A 20660-nucleotide genomic window follows, 5' to 3' on the forward strand; every position below is an offset into this window, starting at 1 on the left:
ATAAACCATTACAGGTAAATAAACAAATACAGTTTTTGAAGATCAGTCTTATATATGTACTATGAAAGAAGATCCCTTGAAAGAAATAATTCAAATAGGGTCTTTCTGTGTGTCTTTCTTCCATACTCCAGTCTTACTGGAGATTATTATACCACATGCTTATGCCTAAAGTTAACTATACAGAGTATCAAAAGAATATCTCTGGCATGAAACAAAACACAATATTTTGCATATTATAGTTGTTATTCAATACATAGTTGGTGAAATACATTGCATTGAATCATTCCAACATTCCTACAGTGGGAAATGAATAGTTTCATTATTTCACACCTTTACTTATCAATAACTATAGCAGACAAATGTATTGCTACAATTCATATTAATTCTTCTTTGATAGATTTCCATATATACCCATTTGCATGCTTAGAGTTTTGAATTATTATTGCACAACCTGATTTTTCTTTTAAGGAATATCACCATACCCACATGTGTGTTTATTCTAAGCACATTTTGGGGAATCATTCTCTATTTTGCTATGAGAAAAGAATAAATATTTGTTGGAAGACAGAACTACTACCACGTACAATGAACAGCTCAATTGGAAATCTTTTTGATAGTATCATTAATGCTTCATGCATTATATGTACAAAGTCATTCTGAAACAAGGCTTGTGTGATTTTTTTCATCCAAAATTTCAAACTCCGAAAACATAGCTCTCATTGGCATTATTCAGACATTTTGTAGGCTTTTTTTAAGAGGAAAAACATTGCTTAAGACATAGACTCACATAATTTTGGAAGATTGAAAGTTAATTTACCAAATATTTAGTCTTTTGTTAAACTTGGAGTATCAATGTCCTGACTTTGTAGGTATAAACTTAGTTCATGAAAGGAAAAGTGTAATACCTATGAGCATAAATTTCTTGAAACTAACTGCACATTTCAGCTTTCATGGATGGTGTCTTAGAAGAATGAAATAAAAATTGGCATATTTGATCTGTCAGTATGTACTGATAAATGATACAGTGGTAACTTCTCAAATACAAGTAAACATCCTCTGCCAATGTCTATATTCTACCTATTTTTAAAAACTGTAGGGGAGATGTGCTCTCGGACCAAAAAAAAAAATGTCACTTTACTGCTTAAGAAATAAATGTGAGAAATAGCACTTTAAGTAGTGAAGAGACATGAAGCATTGCAACTTCATAGCCAGCTAAGAAGCAACAGCTGCACCTAATTTCAACTTGACGTGCTTCACATCTCATATTCATATAGGTATTTAATGATCCAAACATAATGGTCCTATATAGAATAATTACTTATATGAAGGAGCAAACTTCATACGCATTCCTTTTTAAATGATCCTTCAAGAGAAAAACTGCACCGGCTCTTTGAACAATGAATAGTCTCTTTCACCAATCCAAATGTTTGGGGCTAAATGGCCTATCTTTTAAGAGAAAATAATAATAGTGTTAAGATTATTCCTTTTTGACAGGTTCCTTTTGTCTACCCCCTACCCTGTATAGCCAGTACAAAGAAATCAGGTAGAATGCCAAGCCTATCATTAAGTCAAAGTGGTAGATGGTTACAAGAAATATCAGAAACAAAAGAAAATAAGGTATTTTAGAGGTGCTATATTTTGAAAGCCCAGCCTCATTGCTTTCAGCTTGATTTGCCTGGATAGAAAGCCTAGAGGAAGCAGAGCTCTCTGGTTCCTTGTGACCTGAAGTGGATTGTGTCTGTCCAGACTGTATGAATCCTTCATTTTCATGCTTTGTCTCATCCATGTTATCAAAAGACTTACTGGTTAAAATCATTGGCCCTAGAGATTTTTCCACACCACATTCTCCTGGCTGGAAAACCTGGCACATAGATCTTGCTTGTCTATTACATGAAGTCATTATTTCTGAACTTCTGAAAACATCTTCAGGTTTAGACACAGGATGGCTGTGGATTTCACTTGTTGGATTATAATTATATTCTGCTTTAGTAGGAATAGATTGGGGTGTCAGAGTAGTAATTGTATTCTCCCCAGCAATTGCCTGTTCCGAAGATGGCACTGACATTTTAGTACGGTGAGTGGGAACATGAGAGGTGTTTTGAGAAGCTCCATTCGTGTCTGAGTTGAAAGCAGAAGGAATTACAGTATCAAAGTCTGTTTTCCTTGATATTTCTTGGAAAGGCCCCAGGTCTCTCTTTGCTGGGAAGAGTCTTTTGTCTGTTGATGACACTCTGAAATAAAAATCCGGTTTTGACATTGCTTTTTGATCTCCTGTAATGAACTGTGAAGATTCTTCCACAGATACTATATTTTCAGTGCCATGTTGCTCCCTGTCGTGTGTCTTCCCAGGATTGTACATAGGCATGGCTTCCTTCTTTCCAATTTCTTCTATGCCTACATTACAAATATCCAAACGAGATTCCTTTTCAAAATGCTTGTCATAGATTACCCTTGCTGTATCCCGTTGACAAAGGGTATAATGTGAACCATCACTTCTCCCTTCATCTGGATCAAACGCTGTTTCTTTTACCTCGATGGGCCTGTCACTTCGTGCTGTCTCTTGAGGTAGCTTAGCAATTATTGCGTTTTCTCTCGCAGACATGCTTTCTGGAGTACTTTCTGATGTTGCCTTAATTATATAAGCTGTATCCGCTTGTGATTTTTTAGTAATACCATGATCAGCTAGTGAAGACAGTTCATAGTGCTCTGTTTCTTGGCAGGTAAACAATTCTTCTGTAGAAGTAGCTTTCAAGCCTTTACAACCCACTGCTTCTTTGATCTGCTCAGTTACATTCGTCTTACTCCCTCTTGCTTTTCCCTCACTTTCCAGAACCATCCAACTTCGAATGTGCAGGGTGTTCTCATTTGGACCTTCAGGATTATTCCAATCGGACTGTTTTCCTTCACTTTGGAAAAGATAAGCATCTTTCAAAACATTTCCATTTTCTGTTGAGTCAGCTCCACTAGTCATCCATCCTAAACTGGTGCCTTTGTCGAGGGAAAGATGTGTGTCTGGAGCTGTTAACATAGCTTCATCCCAATGCACATTTGTCGTCGGTGAGGGAGGTGTATGTGCTGTGGTTACCCAGGGGCTAATTTCAGAATCATGACGTGACAGAACATTTAGATTACTAGGCTTAATCTCTTCCACCCCTATTTCACTGTGGCCCATTTTGCTTTCATGGTCAGAGGACACAGATTGATGCTTTTTGTTTTGCTTTGCATTCACACCTGAGCTTGTTTTTTGTTCCATTCCATCATTCTCCTCCTCATAATCTTCTTTGGAAAATCCTTTTCTAGCTGAGTCTTCCAGATAGGTGGGTAGATCTGAATGGAAATCCCTTCTTAAATAGCCCCAGTCTTTTATTTCCATTTTCTTAGCTCCTTCTTCCAGAGTCGTCATAAGGTTGCCTGGTTCTGAAGATGGATGTGGCATTTGCTCTCTGTCACTGCTGTGGGCTGGATTAGCATTATCATCCAGGAGTTCTTCACTGCTGATATTTAATTGAACGAATGCACTGTTACTGATATCTATTGTCGTCAATTCTCCCATATCTGTGGTAATTTCCTCTGGAGGATGATATCGCCACTCATTTCTGGAGGAATACTTTTCACTGTTGTAAAATTCTCCCGTAAAGGAGCTTTCTGCAGATGACCACGAAGACAAAGGTCTTCTGGACAAATCAGTGCCTGTTTCACAAGGGCTTTCCTTCTCTTCTAGCCCCTCAGTTTTGTTTGGAAAATCGACTGGATCTGTTGGAAATGAATTCTTTTCGGCTTTGGAATCCGCACTTTTAGTTATTAAGTGTTGGTTTCTCTTTGGGGATTGGAAAAGAACAAAAGAAAATTAATCATAGGACCCTTTAAAAATACGCAGCACATTAAATAGGTTTTCTTAACTCAGTTAATAATCATCTAGTATATTTCCTCAAGTCACTTCATTTGTAGATTTTCACCAAAGCCACCATGCCATAGGTTTTGTTGGAGATCTGGGTAGACTATGATTTGGGAATGAGATTAGGAAAAAGGGGTCCAAATTAATCACCCTCCTTCCCAGCTTGCAAATATCACATTGTATTATTCAACTATTCGTGCTTGTCATTGCACTTTCTCCTCACTTAGAATATGCACATTGATAGCTCCATGCTAATCAATTAGAGAGCTGCTTCCTGGGTACCCCTTCCTGCATTTACACTTGCTGGAAAGGTGCCTCCATTATAGTTTCTCTTATTAATATGTTTTCTGCAAAGCTTCTGCAAACTATTAATAGCAAAACGTCACTCAAAGAAAAGCGAGGGAGTTAATGTCTCTGCAAATTCTGTTTTAATGACCCACTGCCAACTGGTACTCAACTGTATTTGAGCTCTTCAGTGATGCCAACTGTCAGGATTTAACAGTGAGATGCCTGTGTTTTTTTTCTCCTCATAACTGACATTTGCATGATCTCAATAATTATATGCAAATCTTACGTTTTTCCCCTTCTTCTCACATAAGGCTCATGTTACTTGTCAACTGCACAGCTGTCTTGTAAGCCAATGCCTGTGGGTTCCACAGATTTGGTTGTATTTCCATCTATTATAGAGCTTCATTGTTTTATGCATTAACATCAGCATAGAGCAAATTAGCATCTAAATTACAGCTCCCTATTCATTTATTGGATGTACAATCTCATGAACTTCTAAACAAACTTTTATATATGAGCCTGCTCATTGTAATGAGTTATACTGGTGAAGCATGTGATTTTTCTGATTTTTCAGGGTCCTTTCATTATATTCTGTAGTTTGGGGGAAAAAAGGGCAATGTTAACTTTCAGCTGGTGAGAATTCTCACAATGGATGACAACTTTGTAGTTTCTTAAAGTTGGAGCAAAGTAAATTGCATACTTTAGAGATGCGCTTGCCATATCACTATAGAAAAGGTAGATTGTATGAGAAGAAAGATGAGCTCTATTTTCTTTCAGTTTCCATGCTGACACTTGAAGACACCAATGTCATTTTAATCTTAGATGATTATGAATCCATGTATTCTGATGATATGAGCTCCAACCAAATATAATACATGTTAAATTGCATTATGTGACTCATTTATTTCTATTTCTTCCTTTATGTTAAAAATGCTAGCTAAACCATCCCCCTGCCATATTCAGAATAGATTGAATGTTCACCAAGTGTGAAATTTATGATAACAAATTTAATACTAAATTGTACAGTACTGAATTTGTTTCCTGTCTAAAAATTATAGCACTGGCTATTTCCTTCTCTTTCAGTGATTCAACATATTATAATGATAGAGAAGTTTGAGATTCTCTCCAGCCTGGATGTAAGTAAAACCAAATGCTGCTACACACAAGAATTAGAGACATACAGAATGAAGTGGGACCCTAACAACCAACTCATCCAGCCCTCTCATTTTGCAGATGAGTTGTGCCAAGTGTATACTTGTCACAGAAATTAGAAATGCACATCAGGATAGTGCTACCTCTCCTGTAATTCCTAGAACTATTATTCAAAGCCACTGGTAATGAGATAAGAAATGAATGTTACTAGTGTACCACTGCAGAGACCAGACAGAACACACTAGAAGCAAAGTGCCTTGTTGATCAAGGACAAGACAGAGTAGGCTGCTTGTGCTTTCCCATTTACAAATTCTATCCATTGGTGGTACTGAAAGGCAGGACTGGCAGCATGACACATAAATGGATTCATCTTTTCTAACACTGGCAACCAGAACACTTACCTTCAAGTCTAATTCTTTCTCATTATGTGCATCATGTCTCCTGTTTACGTCTTTTACATTTTGATTGCTGGCTTCCATGTCTTCTTCATTCTCAGGAGAACAAATGATTGTTGGGATGTAGGTGTCTGAAATGTATAAGGAATTGTAACACAGTAAGATGATTTTAATTTTAGACTTTAACAAAGCAGAGGACATTGTCGAAAAGTTAGATAAGAATGTTTACCTGTAATCTTTGAATTCCAAAAGTTACACTTTTCTGATGTTTCTGATGATTCTTTACTGTTGAAAGTAAAATGAAAGGTTATATTTTTTTCTAGCATTACACCTTTAAGTATTAAGTATTTAGTATTAGAGGAAATTCAAACCAATAACAAACCAAAGAAATATGATTCAACATAACTGTATTTTGTAATACTTTACACATTTTTTAATAAAATGGATATTTTGTAGTAAATATTAGCAGCCAAAAAGTTTTACTAGTCTATAGAAAGCCATCTTTCTAAGCAAGATTATTCTGTTCACAAAAGATAATATAAAACTAAGTTAAAATACATGTGAATGTATATTATTACATCATCATGCAATTAAGCTTGACAAGAGCAGTTTCCTTTGATTTTAAATGATAAAGTATCATAATTTTTGATCTGGGATCAAAAATTGCTTTCTAATATTGTAATTATTGTGTATTATATTCCATTTTTCTTGAAATTGATTCACATGAAAAATTGTAACTCTTTATCTAGAGAAAGGCAAAAACAATATCTAACTAAATACAGTTAAATTTGTACTCATTTAAAGTTTAAATGTTATGTAATTTGCTATTAGTTAATTTTATAAGTTTTCAGTTCTCTTACATTCAAACATATTTTTCTTTAAAATAATTTAGGTTATATATCCTTTCTACTGCATTTTGTGTTCTGACAGGGAAAGATGAATAACTCTTCTTTCATGTGCAGTCTCTTTTTAGCTGAATTTTGTGGGTATTAGGGTTTAGAATGTCTACCACACACCATAAAAAATGGTTAGAGACAATTTCCCCATCTTTCATCATTACATCACAAATTAGTTTAGCAGAGATATTTAACCTAGTTTCTGCATTTCCTTGGACTGTCTCAGCTGAATTTTCCTGTAGTGACTTTTTTCTTGATGACTTCTCAATTTTTAAAAGTAGTTCATTTTTTAAAAAGAAGTTAGAGACAAGAAAACAATAATATGTTTTCTTTTAACTAAGGGGTGATTAAGGATCAAATTTAATTATTATGATGCTGACTTAGAATACATTTATTAAATAGAGAGGAATGAAAAAGATAGCTTTACATACTGATAAATACACAAGGAAGGAACTTAGATGCTTAGTATCATTACAAATAACATTGTTAATAGGAGAGGGACAGAATTTATAAAGGGAAAGGGATCTAATATTAAGTATATTAAAGGAAATCTATTAAGCTGACAAATATACCATGTACATAGATAAGAAGGAAGGAAATACAGCAAAGGTGTCAATTCTTTTTCACATTGAACTGCAGATTTAAATCAATTGTAGTGAGAACTTTCAAAATACCTTTCATTGAATTTGAAAATATAATTCTAAGAGAAGCACCAATGATAATTGAAATATTTTGAAAAATAGAGACCTTGAGAAATGCTTTGATTTCATGATCTCCTCTTAGGATTTAACTGTAATGACAATGTTAGGCTGGTATAGGAACAGAAATACTAAATAATAAAAATAGAGTTAGGTCATATCTAGAACTTTTTAAAATGTCAAATGGAACATGGCAGAAAACAGAAAACAAAAGACACCTCTTAGAAAGGGAAATAGAATAATGACTACCATTTGGAAAAGAATGAAAAAAGCACATATGTAAAATAAAACCACATTGCATTAAGGCATTAAATCCTTAGTAGAAAATACATATGAATTTTTTAGTCCTCATAGTCTGAAATATTTTTCTTAAATAAAAGTAAATACACATTACACAGATTACAACTTACTATTTTTTTATTTTGTTCATTAAAGACGTTTTATTTTTCCATCCTGGTATTTGAATTCGGTGCCTGGGTGCTTCCCTTGAGTTACTTTTGCTCAAGGCAAATGCTCTATCACTGTAGCCACAACAACACAACCAGCTTTTTTTGTAATGTATTGGAGATAAGATTCTCATGGACTTTGCTGCCTGAGCTGACTTCACATTGTGATCCTCAGATCTGAGCCTCCTGAGTAGCTAAAATTACAGGCATCAGTGCCCAGCAACCAGCCAAAAGACTTCTTAAAAATAAATTTAAAGGGGCCGGGAGTTTGGCCTAGTGGTAGAATGCTTGCCTAGCACATGAAGACCAGGGTTTGATTCCTTGATACCACCTACATAAAAAAGAGCCAGAAGTGGTGCTGGGGCTCAAGTGGTAGAGTTCTAGCCTTGAGAAAACCCAAGGACAGTGCTCAGGCCCTGAGCTTAAGCCCAGGACTGGCAAAAAATAAATAAGTAAAATAAATTTAAATATATAAAATCTGTCAGAAAATATTTTTATTACACAAAGTCAACACGATAGTCAAAAACATTAAAGATTTTCTAAAAATTCATTCAGTGGAGAGAGGGAGAAAATCAACAAATAAGAAAAATAAATTTTTAAAGGGATGGTATTAGAAAAGAGGAATGGGGAAAAATAGTTGCTAGCACTTATACACATTTAATTGGTAAATTTTCCAAACTTTGTCATTCCTGTGGCCACTGTTATTTATTTCAGTATCTTTTGTCTTGTATAGGTATTATTTGGTGCCTTTGTCTTCCCTGATTTGGAGATGGGAAGGGGAAATCACAGAAAGAGTGTGACAAAAGATGACCCAATGCAATTTGCTGGATAGTAACTTGAAAATAAAATTCAAAAACGGATGGGGGCAGGGGCAGTCATTGAAGGAGAGAGGGGAAGCAGGAGAAAGTGAGGGAGGAGGTAACACTATTTGAAAAGAAATGTACTCATTACCATACTTATGTAACTGTAACCCTTCCATACACTACCTTTACAATAAATAACAAGTAAATTAAATAGTTTAAAAAGAATTCAAAACCAAATATACATTGAAGCCACAAGCATTCTGATGATAGCATAAATAATAAACACCAGTTTGGAAAGGGGTTTGACAGGTTTTTCTAAAATTTAACCTGTATAATTTGTATCTAGTACATTTCCTCTTGATTACCAGCTGAAGAGAAATTCTTGAACACACTACTTGGGGCAGAAATAGCAATATTTATCATGGCTTTCTTTTCAATGGAAATGACATGTATGCCCATTAACAAATGAGTGGGTGCAAAAGGATGGCATATCATACAAAAAGAAATATAAAACACTCAAATCACAGAAAGTACAGCACAGATAAATAAACTATTTAATATTGAGTAAATAGTCTCTACTGGTTGTTTTACTCATATATGAAAATAAAACTAGGACAATTGAAGGGATACATATGTTTCGGAGAGCTGGGTGACATTGATGAAGATGAAAACTGACATTGATCCATCAGTACACATACACTGATATGTCATATTGAAACCACTTTGTACAGATACCTAAGATAATAAATAAAAATTAATTTTAGGGCTGAGAGCATGGCCTAGTGGTAGAGTCCTTGCCTAGCATTCATGAAGCAAAGTTCAATTCCTAGGTACCACATACACAGAAAAAAGCCAGAAGTGGTTCTATGGTACAAGTGATAGAGCATTTGCATTGAGAAAATCCAAGGACAGTGCCCAGGCCCTGAACTACAAAATTTATTTCTATATAATTTAAATTAATTCTATTATGTATATTCAATAGAATATATTTGTTATCTTGAAATTGAATCAATATATACATATATAGGATCACAGAGTTTGGGAGATTATAATAAAATTGCATAATAAAAGAGCTTGATTTGCACGATTATATTTGTTTTGATTCTGCATTTTTATCCTAATCCTTCATTGGAGGAAATGAAATGCTTCGCCTCCACACTGCATTCTCCTGAATCCATAGCATTCTTAAGCATTACTTGTAAATACAATTTAATAGGTGAGTCTGTTCTGCACAGATAAATTTCTAAAGAACAAGAAGTAAAGCCAATGTAGAAACTTCAGGCATTCTAATTGTTCAAGAACTTTACTACTGGGTTCCTTTCTATCTCCTTGTCTACTGTAGCTTTAAGATGCAAGAACAATTTCCAGAATTTTTTTTTCATATCAGAAACACCACCCCTACCTCTGTACCTTCTAAATTAGTGTACTTGTGTAAGAGATAAAAAGGGGGAAGGAAAACAATGGGGTGCTAGGTCATTTTGACATGGGGTTAGATTGCTAAATTCCTGATATTAAAAACAAAAATACACTTCAGGCTGGGCACCAGTGGTTCACGCCTATAATCATAGCTATTTAGGAGGCTGAGATCTGAGGATCTTGATTCAAAGCCAGCCCAGGCTCTAAAGTCTGTGGGACTCTTATTTCCAATTAACCACCAAATAACTGGAAGTGTTACTGTGGCTCAAATTGTAGAGCTTTAGCCTTGAGCTGAAGAGCTCAGGGACAGTGCCCAGGCTAAGTTCAAGCCCCATGAATGACAAAGAAAACAAGAAAGCATTTCAATGCACCAAATTCCTCTGGGTTTAGCAAGCTCTACTGCTCCTTTTAGATGACAGGCATTTCAGAGATATAATCATTTAGATTGATGATATTGTCTCTTCAACTTTCTGCCAGTTTTATACTCATTTTTGGTATACTTTCACACTGTTTGAGGAATACTTAGGATGAGACAGAAATAAAGCTTTTAACTTAAGGATTTAAAAGGAAGTAACCACAATCCCTTTAGACGGAGATTTTAGGACACAGACAGGGAGGACAAGGAGGATTCGTTTTATTGAAGAAAAAAATGCTGGGCCTATAAGGCCTTTCAAGTCAGAAATGTAAACTAGCTCTTGGAGGAAAAATGACCCCATATGCCATTTTTCTTTCACAATATTAGACTTGATCTACCTGGAAATGGATGTAAGTTTATCCTTACTATAGAACTAGAAAAATATAAGTGAATTTTTTTTATCATTACCTATCAAAGGTATTTGGTAAATACATAGAGAAGAAGTGAATGGATTCCAGGCAGTAGCATGCTTGTGAAAGGTCAATATGATTTTACATTTATTCATTCAATCACCATCAGGTTTACTGAGTACCCACAAGTTTCCGAAAGTTTATTGTATCTCCAAAACAGAGAAGAAAGAGTCCTTGATTTCATATGGCTTCTAAGGCTAAACTAGTGAACGTACTTGTTCAAAGAATTAAATAAAGCAAAGACACCAGAGTGTGCTCAGAGAGGAGCTGAGAAAGCTAAAAATAGCCTCCAAGAGGACATAGCTGCAAACTGACACCCAAGGTGGCATCAGTTAAAGAAAAATGAGAGCAACAATTGCACGTTGAAGGTATCATATGCAAACACCTTATCAGTTGAAAAGCATTAGTCTAAATATGCCAATTCAAGATAACTTTTAGAGCTGGGTACCAGTGGGTCATGCCTGTATTCCTAGCTACTCAGGAGACTGAGACCTAAAAGGATCATGATTTGAAGCAACTTGGGCCTAAAAGTTGCAAAATCTCCATCTTCAGTTAACCTGCAAAATAATTTTTGGTGGATTTGTGGCTTGTTGTAGAATACAAAATATAAGCAATAACAAATAGAGAGAGGGGGAAGGAGAGAGAGAGAGAGACAGAGACAGAGACAGAGACAGAGAGACAGAGAGAGACAGACAGACAGACAGACAGACAGACAGACAGACAGACAGACAGAGAAGCAGAGAGACAGAGAGAAGCAGAGTAGACAAAAGATAAAAAGCCAGGGCAACATTTGGTAGTGAACTAAATCAAAACACTGATCTTATTTCTGAACAGCACTCTTAAAATATGGTTCACAGGTCTCCTATGTGAAAATGCTCTGATATTATATCAAATACTGTGTAGGAACCTGAAAGTATTTCCAGTTCACCACTATCTATGCACAGGTTCTGCAACTAACAAGAATCTTCAAGTTAACTGAAATGCACTCCTATCTGAAAACACTAATCTAACTTTACATATAGAAAAGCTTGCAGGCAGACCCTGTAAGACCACAAAAACATCCTGCCAGGGGAATGAGAGCTCTTTAGGCCTTCGATTTTGCAATAAAACATACTTGTTTATTATAAGGATAGCATTAGCTCTATGTATAAAGTAAAATAATCCCCAGAATAGTGCTGTTGCTCAAGTAGTGGAGTGGTAGCCTTAAGTATAAAGCTCAGAGACAGTGCCCAGACCCAGAATTCAAATCCACGGACAGACAAAAAACATAGTCTGCATAAAAAAAGTGATCATGCACTTATCTCATGTTCCCAGGAATGAAGAAATGGATCAAATGAAAGAACAATCTTACATGCCTTACAGAATGAAATGATAAAACATTGGTGGGAGTAGTATTTGAATGGTGCCTTAAGTCTATCTAAGAAGTTAAAGAGAAACATTGCTTTCTGTTTCAGAGGTATGTGCCAATCAAAACCTTGAATCTCACACACAGCAAACATAGTTTATTTTAGTCTTTCACCAAATTTCCTTAATTCTACATAAATTTCAGACATATAAAGGAGCTCAGACTTGGATGGTCCCATTGCACTATTTTCTAGAGAAAGATACATCTATTTAAAGAGTATAACAAAACTATTTAGTTATAATGCTATATATAGTTCCAAGCGCCAGTATTTATGCCAGTATTCTTTCCATAGAGGATGCAATACAGAGGTGAAAGAGCAATTTTTCCTCATAAATCTTCCTTCCCTGCTCTTTAAACCTGACTAGGCAATTACTCACCAGTAACCTCAAGTCATATACATAGCTTCTCTGCACTTTATTTTTCTCTAAAAGTTGCATACTCTTTATACAGAAAAAAATATTTAGCATATTTTTCAAAATATGTAAGTACTGATGAATTTATCATGATCATTAGTATAGTAATGAAATATAAAAATATCACATTGATGATTACTTTTATCTTACAATAGGACCCATTATTTCTACCTTTCTTTTAACCTAGAGCTTTCCATATTTTAATATTTATTATACTATCACACATCTTCAATTTCTAAGTTACTTTTAAGAGTAAAATTGCACTGAAAAATATATGAAAAAATACAAAAGAGTAAAATTGGTAGCCCATAGTAGCACACTTGCTTACATCTTTTTAAATTTGAAGCCCTCACTCAAAAATTAAAGCATTAGATCCTTAAGAAGAGTCAACTATTATTTAACAAATGTCCAATCCAAACCCAATATACACTGTAATTCTAGCTCACAACTTACTGTATTTCTCAACTGATTTATTCAGTATTGGGAGTTAGCTACCATAGGAGTTCCTGGATAAATTGTATATCCATTTTTGGATGTGCAGTTGTGATTAATTTTAACTGTCAAAATACATCAGTTTTTAGGATAATAGAGAATATAATTCTTCCCAGAGCCCAGTAATAATATTGTAAGTCTACATGTCTTTTAAAATACTAATTAACCTTCTAAGAGACTTGTTCCACAGAAGTACATTCGATGTGATTCAAATTACCTAGCCAGTTAGAGTAAGCAGCAGAATTAGCTGTTAAATAATAAAAGTAACTGCCGCTTTTGACTATTCTGTCAATTGTAGGGAACCTATTTTCTACCAAAAGTCCATTTGGGTATAATGTCATTCCTAGACCATACAAAAGCATCAATGCAAACAGATAAATCATGAGCAGGCAACAGGAAACACATGAGAAGCCTATGAACCTGTTCTGTTCTGTACCAAATAATTCCATGGATTGTTGCACGGTGGATGTACTCACCCCATTTCCCAGTAAGTCACGTTTTCCCAGTTTTGCCTGACCATATTCACTATGGACTAAAGAAGGCCATGCCTGGAAATTTAGTACTTACCTCTCACTTTATGATAGACAACAGTATTAAAATTTTTCTAGAAATTCAGATTCATCATCTCTGTTCAAACTTTGTGGCCGCATTTATTTTACTTTATCCTCATTTTTCCTAAGAAAGAGTTTTTATATTTTTATTTTTTTATGTTGTCAGTTCTGGGGCTTGAATTTGGGGCCTAGGCACTGTCCATGAGATCTTTTGATTCATAATAGCAATCTACCACTTTGTGTTACAGTGTCACATCTTTTCTGGTCATTAACTGAAGATAAGATTCTCAAGGTGTTTCCTGCCCTGACTGGCTTTGTACTGAGATTGTCAGATCTCAGTCTCCTGAATAGCAAAGAGATTACAGATGTGAGCCACCATGGCCCAGCCTTATTTTTTTTTTTTTTAACATAAGGCTTTCCTAGGTAGCCAAGGCTGGCCTCAAATTATTGAGATTTTTTTTTTACTCATCTCCCAAATGCTAAGATTGCAGACATGACAGTGCCACCGTAACCAACTCATAAGTGATCTTTTAAAATCAGAAATAATAGGAACATTGTGGAATTTTTTTCCTCTATGAAGAACAATATCAGTATTGGCCCTAAGGAAATACACACAAACAAATACGCTGGAAAAAAATCCTCGTTTACACGTATAGTCTATGCTCTTTCTTTGTGGTTCCTTTCATTCCAACATTTCATAGTAATTTATTATTGGAAGAGAAGGAACACAAAATTTATACTTAATGAGAGGTGAAGTTTATAATACACTCGCCCAGTTCTATATATTGATGGCTTTTTCTTGGGTGTCATAATAATAGTAGTCTTCTGTTTCACAGAAAGAAAACTAAAACCAGAAGAGATACTTGATAAAAAGAGAGATAATGGAGATAAATGTCTAATTGTGAAGGAGATATGTCTAAGGAAAGAAAAACTCCTAAAGTCATTATGCAGACAGAATTTAGGATGAAAAGATGCATTAAGTTCGGTTCCTTGAGGATAATGTCAGAAAGAAAAACAAAATGAATACAGTTCTGCATTATTAACAGTCATTGAGAGAAGAACAAAGTATTCTCCAGGGGAAAACATCACAATTTTTAAAATGCCTTTCTGTTCAGTCTGTGGACCAGTGACTGACATGGTAAGGGCATTGTGTGTGCGTGTGCGTGTGCATGTGTGTGTGTGTGTGTGTGTGTGTGTGTGTACATTTCTTCCCTCTAACTGAAGACTCAGAATTAGATGAGAGTATCCAGCCACCATTTATTCATTGATGACTTCCTTATTAAGAAGAGTTGATGTTTCCAAACCCTAATCAATTGCTTTATTGCTCAAAATATACCCTATTTACTCTTTGAAAATTTAATATTCAATACTTTGACTCCCTATCTACAGAGCTTTATATCATAAAACCAATGGAAATAATTATTTTATAAATATAATTTAGAAATGTTGCTGATGAGGGATGGGGTAGGGAGGGAGGGAAATGGGGACCAAGACATTTGAAAGGGTATCAATGTATGTGAATTAATGCACCTTCTATCAGGCAAATATCATGTAACCCTTCTATTAATTACAATAAAAATATATGAAAAAAAAGAAAGTTGCTTTTTGAAAATTCCTTAATTGTTTTTCAAAAGACAAAACAGTGGCATGATCAATGGAAACAATTTGAAATTTCAATCCAACTAAAGATATATTCTCAATTATTAACTTAGGGCCAATATTACCATTTCATACTCAATTGCACAAAAATTTCACTTGCTCTGCATATGAGGTAGTCTTATTCTATTGTATATTGTGAAATTTTTGACTCCTACATTATTTTATATATGCTCAAGTAAAGAAATCTTTTTCTTAACTATTGGAGCATTGTTAATATAAATGTATTAAATGATATCTATAAGAAGCTATTTTGTATCATAAGCCATGGGTAAAAGTAAACTGCAAGGCTCTTCAGAAAGATACATAAATTGTGTAAGCATTCAAGTATCCAAAACATACAATTAGCTTGGTGGCCACAAGTTTTGTCAGATTGTTTTTAACTTTACAGAATGCTAACTACTATATCCCCATATCTATTCTATCCTTGTGCTTAAGTTTGAAAATGATGGTATTTTTTACCTTCTTTTTATTTTTTTTAATCTTCAAGCAGTTATACACGGGGGCTGAAATTTAACATGTTCATATGATTACTCTTTGCTTCTTGGTAAGTTACCTCTTCCATCATTCTCCTCATCACATCTGTTCCTCCCTCCAGATTCATTTCACATTTCTACTTCTTTTGTCAGATATAAACATGGAGTACGCTGGCTCTTTTTCCATTTTCTTTTCATATATCTTCCCTCCTACTTGATGCTCACAACTTCAATAGCCAAGAAAGAAGTAAATGAAAAAAAGCCTTTAGTAAACCTCTTTTCCACTTTTTTTTTCACTCAGCTCTTCATCACTTACCAAGACTAACATGTCTAAGTCTGCTGCATCATTTCAGAATGGTTTGTGTTGGTTCACCTGCCTCAACCTGACAGAGTTAGGGAGGAAAAAGTTTACATTTTATTCTGTCATTGAATTGATTATTTGGCAAAGTTCTATATAGACATATACTTTCTAAAGAAGCACTAAATTTAAAGGATCTTGTGCATAATTAAGTAGAATCTTGGAGGTCCAAGTGGATATAAAAAATCTAGATTGCCTTGCAATAAGATGTAATTATATGTAGAATTCATGAATTTTAAGTAGAAGAAGATTTATAGATAAACCTTGCTTAAAGGACTCCTCCATGACACCACAACCTGCCAATTTTATTTTATGGAGAAGAAAATGTAAATGATTTGAAATGATAAATAGAATTATAAAATACCAGTAAGATATCAGAAAAAAATCTTAAATCTTTTTTAAATTTACTTACATTAGCTAAATTCTTAAATGTTCTTATTTGCAACTCATGGACATGTAAATGACAAAAAAGGAATAATTTTCAAGTTAGGAATCTATTTCTAACACATGACTTCTCTACTCATCACATTTCTCCCACAAAGAGATTTTTGAGAGATTTATGTTACTTATATTTTTTTTTCTTTTTTAAAACAGAATTCATCCAACTCCATTTTTCCACTAAGATTAATAACTTTCAAAATTAGTTTTTCATAATAGTATTAACTTGTATTTGTTTTAAAGACTATTACCACAAAATTCACACTTCTGAGCCAGATAATTAGATTAAAAACAACAACTTGTTTTAAATCTGTTTTTTTTTCCTAGAATCCAGATGCCCCACAATAGATAAGCTTATTCAAAAATGTAGTATCTATACACAATGTAATTTTACACAGCCATTAGAAAGAATAAAATAATTTCATTGGCAGGGAAATGGATGGAGCTAGAACAAACTGTATTAAGTGAAGTTAGCCCAGCTCAGAAAGATGAGGTGCTTGATTTCTATGATATGCACAAATTAAGTCTAAAATGCACTGAAATATGACAAACTATACAGAATTCTAGATATTCACACAGAGTAGGGCCAAAAGAGGATACTGTCAGGAAAGAAATACAAAGGCACAGAACCTAACTGCCTCCTCATATTTATATAAAATAATATACATACTGAAACAAATTCCAAGGTACGGAAATAAAAGATGTTTTTCTACCTGTCTTTCCTTTTATTTTTTTAAGCTTTTGATGATTCTGTCTTCTTTACCTTATGTGTGGTGTATTAAAGAACACATCTTCAGAAAGGTTGGGAGTTGGTACAGAACTCAAGGGGAAAAGTGCCATAGTGGACACTAATGAAAGTGACCTGCACAGCTTGGGAGTGGAGATGGGAAGGAGGGACTGGGAGAGAGTGAGGGGACAGAAGTCATTGTATGAAAGGAAATGTACATGTTACATGATTCAGATCATTGTAATCCCAGTGTACATAACCTCAAAAATAGCAGGAAAGTAAATTAATAAAGACAAAACTACATAAAAAATGAACTTCAAAATTAAGTATTTTTGTTCTGTAAAATCTATGGCAACCATCATGTAAGCTATTTGATTTGTCTAACGCCAAGGTCTGATATCCAAAGTATACAATTGTTGCATCATATATTGTTTTGAAAAACATCTTAAGAAATCATATTGTTCATTGAGATGTATGCTGATATCTCCAGTGTATATTTGGAAGAAAGGGAATAACTAGAGAAAGACATGAAACAGCATCAATATTTCCCTCTTATATGAAGGAGTGTGTTATTCAATAAAAATATTGGAAAAGCAATTCAGCATTTTTAGATAGATCATAAACATTGGATTTCTAAGGAACAAATCACTAGATAACTTCAATATCAATAATTAGAACAAATAAAAGTATCACAAATAGGAACGTTAACATACTTGATATCTTGCCATGACTACTTTCATTAAAATATAAAATTAAAAAGCTATGAGAACATTACTAGATTACCAAACATTTCTGGAATGCTATGCATTCAAATACAATCTAGTGTGTCTTATGAATTTTTTTCAGTTTTTATACTATTGGTTTATAGTATCAGTTGTTCTTTAGTATTATGTAAGTTTTTGGTAGTATATATGATTTGAAGAGTACTTCATAAGTGTATTTTCAAGTTTGTTCTTCTACTTCTGTTAATCACTCCAAATATTACCAAATCAATGAAAGAAGGAATAAGATAAATTGGGCTAGATGAGTTGCCTAAAAATACTAGTAAGAGTCCTGTTTTTCTGCATTTTGGGAATTTTAAGACAGGCTCAGTAAATCTTAGAGGATTATTTTAAATATAATGATTCTGTGAATTTACGTCACACACTAAAATTACCCTAATGTACCTTTTTGTCAATTCTTCACAATAGTATTACAAAAGAAAGGGAAGAGGAGATACATTTAAAAAGCAAATGAAAAAGAACTCAATGGAAGTCTATTAGGCTACCTGTTGATGAGCATGTGAGAGAGTCATTAATATGCAGATCATTGACATGATAGGCCATAATGACTCCTCTAGGGACATATCACTCTATTGTGTCAGAGAACTAGTTAGGGATTCATTAATGTGAAAGGCTTGTGACTTCTTAATATGTAAATTGCCAATGCCAAGCACTGAGACATACCTCACAAATGTCCACATTTTGTGTTACACATTTTCTTTGCCAACCCCACACCCACACCTTTTGTGAACTATTTTCTTTCTTCCCCCTACTGTCACAAAAGATATTTCCTCCCCAAAGATCCTATAGTCCTTTGGAATTCACCGTTTTATATTCAAGCACTAGCTTGATTTAAGGTTCATAAATACAAACCACTTGAAGCATTTTGACTAATTCAGTCAAAATTTAGTACCAAATATGATTTTGTATTTTTTTTCCAGTGTCAAATTGGTTTTTTGGCTCATGACAGAACAGAGTGAAAAAGCACCCTTTTTAAACAATGAGATTCTGAAGCATGAATAATATAACTTGTAGACACTGATTTTGCATAATTTGGGTGGAGGGTGGATAGGGAAATGATAGTGTTGAAGGAAAAGTAAGAAGAGAGGAGACAAAGATTACAAAGCAGGATATAAGAAAATAAGAGCAATTAAACTAGCTGAGAGTAAGTATCCATTATCAATACAATACCCATTAAATGTGGAGATGGATGTAAAACATACAGGGTAACACACACTAAGTAGTCAGTCAGTGTCCAGTCTTATTATCATGTCAGAAGTTTTCACTTATGCAAAAATAAATTAAACCTCACAAAAAATGTAATTTATATAAGTTCATTCTGTTTTGTAGCTAATACACTATGAAAAAACAGGACCAAGCATATTTCCTTTCAAGAAAATTAGTTATGCAGTCCAAGGAAAATATCCATGTCTTTTCAAGCTTGCCCATTCCCTTTATTCTAGAAGATATCTTACAGTATGACTTTGGCCTGCTATTTTATACATTGCTTATATTCACTTCCAGGTTACACGTCTAGCCTATTCCAAAATACAATGCAAACTTTCACTGTTATTTTCCTACTAAATCTCAGAACACAACCTAAATTTTCAACTTGTACACTCCACAGGTCCTCAGTTCCTTCAGTGACTCTGTTCATTTTCATAAAGTCTTCACTTATCCACAGAAAATCATTAATATAACTTTACATTAGTCTCGTTTTCACTGACTTGAGGAAATTCTACCTAGATATTTTTAATTAAAACACTTTGACTAGAAGTAACATTTTATTTAACCAAAATAATAATTATTGATCTGTCAGGTATATAAGCCAGTTTTGTGAAGGCACATTCATACTGACACACATGAAAATATTGGCCACAGATTTTTTTTTTTGGCTAAGTGTGGGGCTTGAACTCAGGCCCTGAGCACTGTCCTTGGACTTTTCTCCAGGCTAGAGCTCTACCACTTGAGCCACAGCACTACTTCCATCTTTTCTATGTGATACCAAGGAATCAAACCCAATCTTTGTGCATGCTGAGCAAGCACTTGACCACTGAGGCCAAACTCCTGTGGCCACACACTTTAAGCAGGATACTGCAAGAATCTGTAACCAATATCACGAAGAACACTGCAAATGGACTCTCAAGAATTCAGTTTTCCTTCTAGGCATAATGCTAATTCAAAGCAATGGTGGATAAAATGTGTATACATTAAACAAAAATTTCATAGGTACTAGATATTAGGCTAGGAGGTAAGCCACTAGGACAAATTAAGCTAAACTGTCTGTGCTTTCATGAAGGATAAAATATTAAAAATAAATTAGTACTTTAAAATTGTTTCATGATCGAGGTAGTATGGAGTCATACAGGAAAAAAAAGACATAAAAATATTATTAATATGGAGTCATAGAAAGGAGGTAGCCAGATGAGGCTGCATAGAGGAGAAAGAATGTTATGTGATACTTGAGGGAGCGAGACCATGAGAGACACGTTGAATACCATGTAGTATGTTGGAAAATTTTTTCCATCTCCCTCTCTCTCTCTACATTAAAAGACTTAAATAAATAATA

General features: G+C 34.3%; 1 protein-coding gene across 1 annotated transcript in view; it reads right to left on the reverse strand.

Moving 5' to 3' along the window:
- Nucleotides 1–1477: 1477 nt before the first annotated feature.
- Nucleotides 1478–20660, reverse strand: part of Ppp1r3a (protein phosphatase 1 regulatory subunit 3A) — a 30534-nt gene continuing 11351 nt past the window's right edge. The window contains exons 2-4 of the mRNA XM_090332367.1: nt 5960–6015; nt 5737–5861; nt 1478–3817 (exon numbers count right to left, since the gene is read on the reverse strand). Of these exons, the coding sequence (XP_090188493.1) occupies nt 1478–3817; nt 5737–5861; nt 5960–6015 (2521 nt within the window). The remainder of the gene's footprint in view (nt 3818–5736; nt 5862–5959; nt 6016–20660) is intronic.

This window comes from Megascapheus bottae, chromosome 5, assembly GCF_031878675.1.
Source record: "Megascapheus bottae isolate mThoBot1 chromosome 5, mThoBot2.hap1, whole genome shotgun sequence".
In the NCBI taxonomy this organism is placed as follows: domain Eukaryota; kingdom Metazoa; phylum Chordata; class Mammalia; order Rodentia; family Geomyidae; genus Megascapheus; species Megascapheus bottae.